Source organism: Acanthochromis polyacanthus, chromosome 13 (genome assembly GCF_021347895.1).
Source record: "Acanthochromis polyacanthus isolate Apoly-LR-REF ecotype Palm Island chromosome 13, KAUST_Apoly_ChrSc, whole genome shotgun sequence".
NCBI lineage: Eukaryota > Metazoa > Chordata > Actinopteri > Pomacentridae > Acanthochromis > Acanthochromis polyacanthus.
In genome coordinates, this window is record NC_067125.1 from 8,018,880 (window position 1) to 8,031,499 (window position 12,620).

The 12,620-nt window shown below is 38.1% G+C and overlaps 1 protein-coding gene across 12 annotated transcripts in view; it reads left to right on the plus strand.

The window, feature by feature from the left end:
• The window catches only part of clcn2c (chloride channel 2c), a 271,943-nt gene that overhangs the window by 207,043 nt on the left and 52,280 nt on the right, over nucleotides 1–12,620 (plus strand). For all 12 annotated transcript variants that reach the window (XM_051957587.1, XM_022222236.2, XM_022222197.2 and 9 more), the window contains 2 exons: nucleotides 9,266–9,335; nucleotides 10,558–10,668. In XM_051957587.1, coding sequence (XP_051813547.1) covers nucleotides 9,266–9,335; nucleotides 10,558–10,668 — 181 coding nt within the window. The remainder of the gene's footprint in view (nucleotides 1–9,265; nucleotides 9,336–10,557; nucleotides 10,669–12,620) is intronic.

The following is a 12,620-nucleotide window of genomic DNA, read 5'->3' on the forward strand; positions in this document are numbered from 1 at the left end:
CACACCAACACATAGGGACCCCTGTGACTGTGAGGACCAAATTGATGACTGCTTTGTGAGGGTTAACATTTGGTTGTAGGGTGTGGGATAGAAATGGGTTAATTTTATGGTTAAACATTTATTTGTGATGGTTAATTTATCATATTAATATATTACATTATAATGTGAGAAGTCTGCATGTTCTCCCTGTACAGCGTGGGTTCTCACCTGGTGCTCTGGCTCCCTCCCACAGTCAAAGCATGTTTGTCTTCTTTAATAATATCTGATCAATTTATGCTTAAGTTCATAATTTTCCCATGAGTATGCAATCTACTCTTGATCAGATCTATCTTAAGTATGCAATTAATCCCCCTGTACCATATCTATTGAGAATCTGTTGTCCTTAATAAAAGGCCAACAGGCACCTGCAGTGACCCTGCAGCTCCAGGTCTGCCTCTGTTTCTTCCTGAGCAGTTACAGCAGGATCAGCTGCTGTACTAAAGTAATACACAGCTCATGACTTTACATATTAAAATTATAACCTCAAGTGCACAGCTCTGAGGAAAGTGAGATAAATTTATTCAACTGAACACATTATATAGAGATTTCATATTGCCAAGGTTACTCTGTATAGCTCCCGCTGGTCTTTTCTCTGCCTCATGTTCTCTGTGGTTGAATCATTCTACTTAAGACTAGGAGATACTGCATTCTTAAGATCTGAGAATTAACAGAGGAAAGGTTGTCCCTTCCCTGCATATTCCTATTGAATTAATACTTGTGTTTAAAGAGAGGGTGATTTTCAAGTTAGTGGTAGAATTGTTTTTATTAGACATGGTCTAATGGTCAACAGTAGTAGTAGCTGGATGTGTTAGACAAATTGTGACCTGTAGATCATGACTAGATTTCAGCGAGTTTTTCACAAAACAAAATAGATCAAACTGACCCTAGTGACCGGTCCAAACCTACTCGCATAGTATTTTCAGATGTATAACCTCAGTGGTTAAGGTTTGGACAAATACAAATTTCGACAATCTTATCGTCCTTATGAAGTTAAATACAGATGAATAAACAAGCCCATGAGCTGCATTTCATTGAACAAGGTTACCCTATTTATTACCTGCTGTGAGATTATGACGATAATATGTTGAACCTGTTTGATTACATGTCTGGAAAGCATGAAAATGGGTCATTTTTAGTGTCTCAATAAACGCTGTCATTTTTTTCTACGAAAACCATCTCTTGCCATATGCTGGAAACTGATTGGACAGACAGATGAAAACAAGCTGATGTAAAGGAATGGGAACATGCTCTGTCTAAGCTCTACCCACACAGCACAGTTTTCAAGCCCTATGAAACAATAAATCAAACATGCAGATGCAGAATTTTCTTTCTCACAGAGCATTGATCTTCTTTGTCGTGTGAAATCAATGTTTGAGAATTAAGCTACCAAACATTGATTGCCGATTCCTTGTCCCTGTTGGTCACCAGCTGCAGGAGAAAATTAAAAGTTGTGCAGATTTGCGTCAAGGTATTTACTGGGTTTTGGTAATAGAAGGGGCCTGACCAACTTGTAAAATCATTATCAGTCCACTTTCTATGCTGATTTGTCTGTTGAGAACACCATAAACCCCAAACTTGGGCACAGCGTTAAAGATTTCTCCACAAAAGGATTTAATTTTGCTGCTGTTTTGGTGATAGTTGCTTGACTTATTCTGACAGTAAATACTTGTGGGCTTGGCAATATCTGTAGTACTTTAAGACTAAAGCTATTTTATGCTACACAATTGCAAGGGTAATTCATCCATGCATGTCAGAAATGGAAACTGATTTTTAAGAAGAATAATGATGCGCAGTCGTGGAATTGACTGCTAGTTTTTGCTCATAATAGCATATGCAAAACGCAATATGGACATGTTAATAAGGTAAAAGACTTGATTGTCACTGATCGAATGTCTTTAAGAGAGCTTGTCTCTTTAACCAGTTGTCTTGCATTTACAATTATTGCATGAAAGTGCCATGGGTCAGATGTCTAGTGATGCACAGGTAGTCTGCCACAGTGGAAAACAACCATTTTTACAAAATTAGAATGCCTTAATCTGAAGAAACTTTAACTATGTTAACAAAAGTGGCATCCAGGTAAACATCCTCTGAGAAAAGACAGTGCTGCGGTGTATTATCACCTGTAATGTTTTCTCTTGCGATTTTCACCTTGACTTGACTTGACACATTTAATTCACTGGGATTATGATCCTAATCAGGTCTCACAAACATGCACCATGTCATATACAGGGAGCTTTTGTCATGTCAAATAGAGCAATTTAAGACTAGTTTGTGCCCAATATTTGTTCTTAATGAGACAGATTAAACATACATTACAATAAAAAACAATATCAACACCCACTAATAAGATAATCTGTTTACATTCCTGTGGGTGGATTATCTCTGTGTGAGGTTCTGACCCACTGCCTACACTTTCCATTGCTGCCAGTTTGGTTTATAATTTTGCATAAAGCAAATTAGAACTGCATTATGATCACAAAGGCACATCGCTGCCAACTGAAATTTTAAAAAGGCCGCTGTTAGTATTCTTATTGAGCAAACACATTAATGATAATATCCGCTGATGAAATCTGACTTGCTTTTATTAACTAATTACTTATTTCTTCAAAAATAGTAAAGCCCTGGAGCAGCTCCATAACTTATAAGTCTCATTATAGCCACCGTCAAAATTCATGTGGCTCATTAAGAATTTTTTAATTGGATTTTAATGCAAGAGGTTTTCATGTGAGTTATTTTTCTGGTTCACTTTTTCACTCGTTTTTTAAAAGAATTTCCAAGGTTTTTAGCCAACAACCCAATCGAGTCCTGGTTTGATTTTCTTGCCTTGAGGCTTCTACTTGCTGTCATGGTTTATCGAAGTCCCCCTTCAGTTTGAGGTCAGGAATCCTCATAAATTTTGATGGCCGTGCTCTACCTTTGTGAGATGTACACTTAGAAGATTACATTAGATTAGATTAGATGAAAAATTAATGATTCCTCCGGGGCAAGTGACTCGCTGCTGCTGCAAAGAATTGGACACAGCAATAGACAGGAGGACATAAATAGAAATAGAGCGAATAGAAATATGTTCAGAAATGCTAATGTGTCTCATCAGAAAAAAATCAACTCTCAATTGTGATGACCTGCTATGTCAGTCTGAAATGTGCTCAAGGAATCAGATGAGAAAACAATCCACCTGCTTCATCTACTTCAGCTTGAAGGTTTTGTAAACTTTAGCATGAGGTGTGTCATCAGGACAGTTGTTAACTTGTTAAAACAAGCGCCCATTGAGTTTTGGATCAGGTCATGGTAATTTTAGTTTAATGGAATAAGTATGATGCAGTGTCTAGTCAGTTATGTATTAGAAAAAATGCTAACACTTTAAGACATACAGTGGTTGTTCTATGTTGTTTATATAGCAACCTTCTATCAAGACCAACAGGATGCTGGAAGCACTGCAGTCAAGGTTACCGTGACTCACTTTCCAGCTTACGTTTATATAGCAGCTACAGTACAATGGATGAAGTGAATGAACCTGCCCAGCAGAAATATTTGTGTTGACAGAGATGGCACTGTGAACCATCATGTAAGCACTTTCTGTTGTGGAAGAAATTGCATAAAATCAGCGTGGCGTCATCAGAAGGTTTACAAGACTCCAGAGGCAGAGCATCATTATTCAAAGAACACCCCAGAGAAATGTTATGCAGGCATTTCCATAAATATTTGGACACAGTTTTCAGCATTTCAGCCCTGTACACCAGCAGACTAAAACAATGAAATGAAACAATCAAGATGTGCTGTAAGTGCAGATTTTCAACGTTAAAGTCTGCCACATGGATGTTACAGTTGTTTACAGGGTGTCCCTAAAGTCTGGACACATAGGAAATCTCATTAACTAGAATTTTTGTGCCTCCCCAGATTAAATATGGCTTTGTTGAAAGAAGAAGAGATAAAGAGTTAAACTGGTACTTCTCAGTGGAGGTGAAAGATGGACATATGGAAAGATAGGGTTAGGGAAGTGAATTTTTTGGGGCTAGCTTGAATTTGTCATGACCAATCCTTTAGTTTGGACTGTTACATTTGGTCATCCAGAACAGGGTTTGTCCATGACACTGACCATATCTTTAAACTCTTTAACCACCTTCACCACTGTGGAAAAGCCAAGTGGAATCCTCCTTGTATGACATGCATTAAATTCATCTGCTATCTGTCCATATGTCCATCCTTCATGTCCACTCAAAAGAACCAGTTCAACTTTTTCTTCTTTCATCTAAGCCATATTTAATCTGTAGAGGCAAAAAAAAAAGTTGGGTAATGAGATTTTGTATGTCCAGACTTTAGGGACACCCTGTATGAAGTTGCTCCACCTTGACCAGCTACACCATTTGCATGCTACTCACATGCTGGTGCATAATGATATTAATCCATTGGCCCTAAGTTAACAGCTATAGTAGCAACTCAGCATAATTTTTGCGTTTAAGGATTTTAGTATATTCTGCTGCTAATACTTGTCGTTTTAAGTGGTATTCTCAGAGCTGGTTATTAGCTTGCAATATAAAAGTATTTCTACAATGTGACATCACCACTGGGTACTGCTTCTAACAGTCAGCACAGCACAGTGCAGCATAAAAACCCATGGACCCAAATTTACAGCCGGAGAGGGTCGTGTCATTAGTCCATCTCCTTGGCAACCCTGAGCAACCTGAAGGGGGACTCAGGGGCAACTGTAACTTTGCAGACGTCACTGCAGTTGCCATGGTTAAGGCCGCTCTCCTTTGAGGACAGAGAAGAAACTGCAGGCAGCATCCTGTCACACTCACCTGCCTTCAAGTGTGTCTTACCGTGTTATTGTGAGTAAACAAGCAGCTGGTTCAGATACACTGTCATCTACATACAGGAGAGCCTGGAAATTTGTCTGCAGGTGTTGTCTAGTTTTATCCACAGAGTGTCCGATAAGAGCATTTGTTTTTAGATTCCATACACACTAACGTGGCTTAATAAAAAAGTAAAGATTATGTATGAACAATAAAATGGTTCAATCCGGTTTACTTTGTAATGTTCTGGTCTCATGTCCTGCTCTGTGTGATCAATTACTGCTTGAGTTTTCTCTTATTAGAGCAACAACAAGCATCCCAAAATTATATATGTGCCAATATACAGGTGGCAGATGTTTCTAGTTATTAGGACAAGAGGAAGTCAGGTGATGCTAAAATACAGCGATAAAGTCTACGTTGAGAGGAGGTCAGGGTAGATGGATGAGTCAATACAACATCAGAAAAGATCACGAATGCTCTCTCCGTTCATTGATTAAATCCTTAAAACCTTCTCTCCGTGTATCAAAATGATGATTTTTATGAGAATAATATACATTCCAGCCTGAAAATGAGTTAAATAATTCTGCCCCGACTGCCTCTCTCTTCATCCATCCTTCTCAACTCACTGCTGCTCACCTATGACTCTCCTGAAACTCTGTATAACGCCACTCCATGCTACAAAAAAGGGAAATTGTAGTACTGGAATAATTCTGCACTTTTTGAACTGGAAGCCAATTCTGAAGAATAATGATACAGAAAAAGCCACCCTGCAATGTGACACAATTGTTTGGGTAGATTTGTTCTGTGTAGTAATGCGTGTTTCTGAGACGGTTACATTGTGGTTTAAAGGTGAACGTGCTCAGCCATGGTGATCACTGCTTATTGTACTTGTGATTTGTCTTCCATCTTAACAAGGTTAAAGATTTGATTTTCAGCAGAGAGGGTCTTTACTTTTTCTGTTGCCCACTGACTGGCATTAATTGTTGTTTTGTTTGATTTTATTTCTTTTTGGTTGTTTGTTTCCTGGTGTTAATCATGACAGCAAAGCTCCCTTACTGTAGTCTGATCATTCATTAATTTTAACCAAGTCAGTTTTGTGCATAAATCTGTCCAACCTTAACCACAGTGTGATCACAACACCAACCATAAAAAAGAAAAGAAAAGAAAGGGGGGGAAAAATAGAAAGAAAAAAAAGAAAGAAAGAGGGGAAAAAAAGACAACACAACCATATTTGTAATTCATAGATTTATCCAACCTCAGTGTCTGAGTCTTTAGATATAAAAAATATATCTGTAAAACCTCTACATATGTATCATTGTTTTTGACCATCGTAACACATTATGACACATTATATAATGAATATGATGTAATGAATAGAAATTGAAATGGAATGTTGGAAGCAAATCAACAAATAGTTTCAGATTTTGTAGTTTATTTTTGTCACTGGAGAATAACTTTTTAAATGTCAAGAGTCATTCTAAATGAGACAAAAAAAAACAGATGCTACAAAATTTACGTAACGGAGTGTTACGTTACGTGTGGGAGCATCATGGTGTCGCAGCACAAATCAGTTGCTTGTTATACTTGACATTTGCAACCCTGTTGCGAAACTCAAATTTTTTAGAGCCATTAGTGTAAAGGATGTGTTCCAACTCTACAATTTAAAAAAAAAAAAAAAAAAAAAAAGGGTTTTGTTGAGTTTTTCTTCCACATTAAAAGCATCATTACATGCGCTTAGATCAGCTTTTCTGCAGAGGTCTCAGTGGACAGTTCAGGTGACCGCTGGTTTCAGTTACTGTGTTTCATGGCTAACTGTAAATTTACCACTGGATTAGATTCCAGTGTTCTCCACCGAGTGTCGCTTTGATAACTGTGAGACGATACAACCCACACCTGTCTCAGGACACACTCACACACTCTGTTCTCGTCAGAGCTCATGGCCTCTGTCATGAAGTTAAGCCTTTATTATGAGTTCCTAGAGCCTTTAAAACTTCTTAGGTCTTATTAAGGTTTTACCAGCTGGGTAAAAGAGAAAAGAATTATAGAGTAAGAGATGGAAATGAGTCTAAAGAATTATTCCCATGACTGTTTTGTTTTTCCATGAGGCCTGTTTTGTGTATTCACCTGGTTGTGTGTCTGTCTGCGTTCAGCTCCGATTCTCCTCCCTAAGTCTGTTATATGATGTGTGTGTGTGTGTGTGTGGGCGCGTGTGAACACCTACGCACATATGTGTGTTTGTGCAGGGTGTGAAAACGGCTGTGTAGGGTTGCAGAAGGAGATCCATTACGTCACCATGGCAGCCGGCCTTAATTACAGCTAACTATAGACAGAGCAGAGGGAGCAGAACAGAGAGGGAGAGAGATGCAGCAATGAGTGTAATTAAAAAGTCTATTTGAAAGCATGAGATTATTACATCGATGAGGTTTGTGTAATGGCTTGTACAATACTCTAATTCATACGTCTCACTTGACGCATGCAAACACTAAATGTGACAAGGTGTCAAGTTTGTGTGCCTCTGCTGAATAAACTGAGTATATTCAAGTGGCCTGTTGGCCTAATTGAAGGCAAAACTATCTAAAATAGTCTGCAGTGTAGATCAAGGGGAAAAAAGTATGTTTTTGTGAGTATGTGGTCATCTTCCATTGCTGTATGTGATGTGTTTAGTTATTCTAACAAATCTGACCATTGAATTGAATTGCAGTTTGTGTTTATTTGCCAGTGTGCTGAGTGTATGGACGTTTACTGCTGCTAGAAAGCAACATCTACACCATCTGTGTGTGTAAAAGTGTCTGTTTCATCGATGTAGTTAAAGAGTAAAGGGCGGTTAATCAGCCTGTTATTGTCTTGATTAATTCTGAATCATTTGGTCTAATTCACAAAAAAATGCCAAACACTGTTTTTCTAAAACCCAAGTTGTTATTTAAAATGTCTGATGAATAGTCTGATAATTAGTCTAAATTTTCAATTAGTTTTACTTGATTTTTTCACTCTGATACTGTATTTGAGTAGCTGATTTCTGATTGTTTTGTCTAGCCAATCAGTAGCGGGTGGACCCTCTGTCTTGTAAGGATGCAGTTGACCAAAGATAACCTTGTTTGACTGAAATCATACCTACTCTTCAACCTATTGATTGCTCACAATGGAAAAGACAGAACATCTGCAGGTTTTTTCCAGATGAACTAAATGGATCACAGAGTGGACTTTAGGTACTAGCCTTATTAACCTAAATGAAATACAAATTGACATAAAAAATATAGTTTTTGCAGCATTTGAACTTGATCATTTTATACTGAATTGTTGACAGAAGACTCAAAGCGGACCAGTGCTCGTCTTCATCAGATTATTGAAAACAGAACTGGATCAACTCTTAATTCCAGCACAAGAACTATTCAAGAATATAACACAGATAAGATAGCTGCTGCTGTTAGACCATCTGTTGTTTTTTTTGGCCCACAGTTTGAATAAAATACAGTCACACTGACCACTTCTTTGACATTAGTTTGAAGCCGATTCCGAGGCAACATTCAGTAGATGTTGAATACGTTGGACCTGGCAGTCTCCATTCATGATCATGCGTTGATGCGGTGCTTTTGTCCTTATGAAAGTAACACCAGCCATTGTCCAACCACTGAGAGTTTGGTCAGATGAGAGCATATCAACCACAGCTCTATGCCGTCATGTTTACAGCTCTTGGTTTGTTTGTACAGTACATTTTCTTTCCATCATTTGATCTAGATAAGCTGATTTTTTTTCTTACCTGAACCTTTGACCAGTACTGATTTTGTATTAAAACTGACTTACTGTCAAAGATGTAAAGACTGATCATGTGTTAACTGTAGGATTAATCAGTGTTATACTGGCTGTGTAAAGCCTAAATGGAATTTTAAAAAGACATCAAAATGAACATCTATACCCAGAAAGGTGAGCGTCTTATTTTACATGATTATCTTTTTAACAAAGTTCTAAGTGTCAGTGCAGCTTTTTCTTTCCTAAAGATATGAGTCTTTAAAGGCATGGCTGCCTTTAAAGACTCATATCTGTGAATCCTCTTCTCCAACTTTGGCACAACCACACATGAACACACACCTGGAGATAATGCTCACACACTGTCAGCGATGACATTTCACTTTTTTGTTTGTCTTCCTAATTAACGGTCTCTTCCGCTCGCCTAGCGCAGTGTCGGCCAATCGGCGGAGCCCGCTCATTACCCAGGGTTTATTTCAGGGTCTTTGTCAAATGAAGAGTGAATGTGACAGCTCAATCTAACCTCAGCAATAAGCCTCGCATGGCCGCCTCCTCACTGCTGCGCGAGGATTCAACTCGGCCATCATCGAGGGCCACACCGGATGGGGCTCTGAAGCTAATTGAAATGCCACCTTGTTCTTTCTTTTCACGTCGTTTCTTTCTTCGTGTCCCTCTTTCTTCTTTCTTAGTTCTGGATGTCTGCCCTGGCCACCACCATCCCTGTGCCCTGCGGAGCCTTCATGCCAGTATTTGTCATTGGTAAGAAGCAAATGGCCACGTGTGGGCAAGTGTGTTAGAACAGTGAGAGTGGATGTGTGTCTGAGAAAGAAAAGTAATATTTAAAAACAGTCATGCAACGTGTGGATCAAAGTTCCCCTTATTCTGACTTTGAAGAGTTCAGGCATTTTTTTTTTTGGTGTGTAAGCCTCGGCGTGTAATAATGTAATTAAATCTCCCAAGAATGAAATGAAATAAATAAATGGCTAGTTTAATAATAATAATTAGTCACTTAATGATGACTGTAGGTAAGACTGTATATAAATGATGGATCTAGTAACTGTAAGGTCCCTCATTTATTCAAGGACTGTTTTGAAGGCTCAAGTGTGGGATATGCCAAAACAGCTTTATCGCCTGTTTTACTCTGATTGTGAGTAAAATTTACAAAACGAACGTCATGCTGTATTAAAGGACACCTGAAACTCGCTACTTACCTTTTTCTATTAAGACCAGGAACTCATTAGGAAAGTGTTTACTGAGGTAATTAAGTGAAAAATATGATCATCTCCACATAGACTTTTATCGAGTCAGACTTCTCTTTCCTATCAGAGGAGTCTGCTGGCTCTTCTGCATTTTCTTCACACATCATATCCAAAGGCTACATCAGTTTCTTTTATATACATCCCATGTATAACGTCTTGCCCACAAATGCTGTCTATCTAAACATCAAAAAAATACCATATTCTTTAGGAGAGCAGATATCAAGGCCGTTTAATAAATCTTCATATCTAATGAGTGGAGCTGCAATTTCTGAAATGACCACCAGCACACTTACCAGAGAGCCACATTTAGTGATTGAGACTGTAGTGAAAAAAATTAAGAGACATCTTGGTGTTTTTAGAGGGAAGCTGATGCTTTTTAAATGCAAGTCATTTGGAGCCAGAACTTTTCTGAAGCCATATTGCACTAAAAGGTAATTCTAAAGTAGTCTTAATCTCCAGCCAAAGTTACTACAATTTGTTGTGCACACCTTAAAATTTGTTGTGCACACTTTAAAAGAACATGATGCTGGAGTATTGGAAAAATACAAGTCTGCAGCTAGTTGCAATAAAGGGATCTATAGTAGAATGATTTTTTTTGTCTTTCTTTCCTCTGGAGAAAACGCTGTGGTGTTGAACTAGTGTTCTTAATTACTGACCCCCGTTGATGAAAAGGCCAGTATTGATTGTGAGTCTCTGTTTCTTTCTGTGTGTGTCCATTTCAGGGGCAGCCTTTGGTCGTCTGGTAGGAGAGAGCATGGCAGCTTGGTTCCCAGATGGCATTCACACAGATGGTACCATCTACCCCATAGTGCCTGGAGGCTACGCTGTCGTGGGTAAGGCTTCTGTTTTGTATTGTTCACCGTTCTTAACCGCTCTTCTAAGTGTGATGTTTTAAACAGATTTAATAAAATGCTGATGCTTTGACACCGGCAGAAACCTGTTTCTAAATGAATCAGTCTTTGTAATATAAAGGTCATGTGTGGATATCTTTTTTTTCTTTTTTTGCTGCTTACTTCTCATTAGGTTTCTGTGAGGAATCACTGCTTCTGCTTTACTTTTTAGCCTACTACTAATAGGAAACCAATCAAGATAAATATTTCCTACAGCCCAGTGCCTCAATGTACAGCTCCAAGTTAAGCCTCTAAATGGACCCTGATTAAAGCAGACAGTGGATATGATCAGACTTAAACACTTAGGACAGAACTGAGTTGCAGTTACACGATCACCAGGATAAACTTCACAAAGACAACGCCTGCAAAGCAGCTCAGACACTAGCTGGCAAAGCACCGTGTTCTTTTTGGGGTTTTTTTTCTACATTCTGTAATTTCTTTTAAAAAAATTTAAAAAGACACTGACTGCAGGTCTCAACTGTGGTCGACATTTTTTATATAATTTTTATTCTAGACACAAGTCTAAGCAACAGAAAATGCCACTGACTCGACAGGGATGATGCAGAAATGGCTAAATGGGAAATCATTATTAATGATTTAATGTAGCTGGATTGAGAAATTGTATTCTGTCATTCTCTAACCTTTGAAACCTAAGTAGTTTTGGGGTGTTTTTTTTTTTTCTCCTATTGCATTTTTCCTTACTGTGGGATCATTTTTTTACTATCAATATTGGAAATACTGGTTGCTCCACATGCTATACATATTTTACTATTTGCATTTAGAATCTTCTGATAACTAGATGACTCTGCACATCAATTCTAGAAAGATATTTCTGCATGCTTAATGTACCTTCCTACAACTTGCTGACAGCTTAGTTTTGTGTATACCATTTATGAACTGTGTGCATTTACTTTTTTGATCAACTATGTTTTCTTTTGCTCTCACTCGCTCTAATTTGTTTGCATAGTTTTCAAACTCTCCTGTCTACACTGTGGACACACACCAAACTTTCCCTAACTTTTCGTCTCTTAAGTGTCACAACTGAGTCATTTATGGATTCTTGGTTTCATCCCAAGGCACGAAAATCTTTGTTCTTCACAGGATCTGGTGCAAGCAGTTTATTTTTGACAAATCTTTCATTGTTAAATGAGACATTGCATAAAGTGATTTTAATAAAATATCAAGATTCTAGGCCTGAATTTGGTTCATTTTCCTGAAGGAACAGGATGGAACACATTAGTTCAAGACCGTCTGCAAGTTAGAAATCCAATGAGTTTTTTTTCTATTTTTGTAGTCTCAGGCTCTAATAAATCAGGTGATGTTGGCCGTTTATTAAAGCACATATACACTACCACTCAAAGGTTTGAACACAGGAGTGATGGTTGCTGGAAATGTTCCTCTGTACCCCTATCTTTTTCACCGGATCAGTAGATTCTTTTAAATCACTTCTTAAAACCCACTACTATAGACTCACCTTCCTGTAAAGTTCTCTTTTATTTCTCTTTCTACCTGTCAAAGCACTTTGTGAATGTTCTTCTGAAAGGTGCTATACAAATAAAATTATTATTGTATTATTATTATTATTGTTGTTGTTATGGAGATATTCCATTAAAAAAATCAGCTGTTTCCAGCTAGAATAGTCATTTAAAACATTAACGATGTCTAGACTGGATTTGTGGATTCATTTAATGTTACAGTATCTTCATTGAAAAAAATCAGCTTTTCTTTCAAACATAAGGGCATTTCTAAGTGACCCCAAGCTTTTGAACGATAGCGTACAATCTTCCCAGAATGCATCAGTGCTACTTGTTGACAGCGTGCTGATTATGCCGCTGTTGCAGATTGGTGGCGGCTGATGCTGTTGTTGTGGTGCGTGTAGCTGATGACTCAGCCCT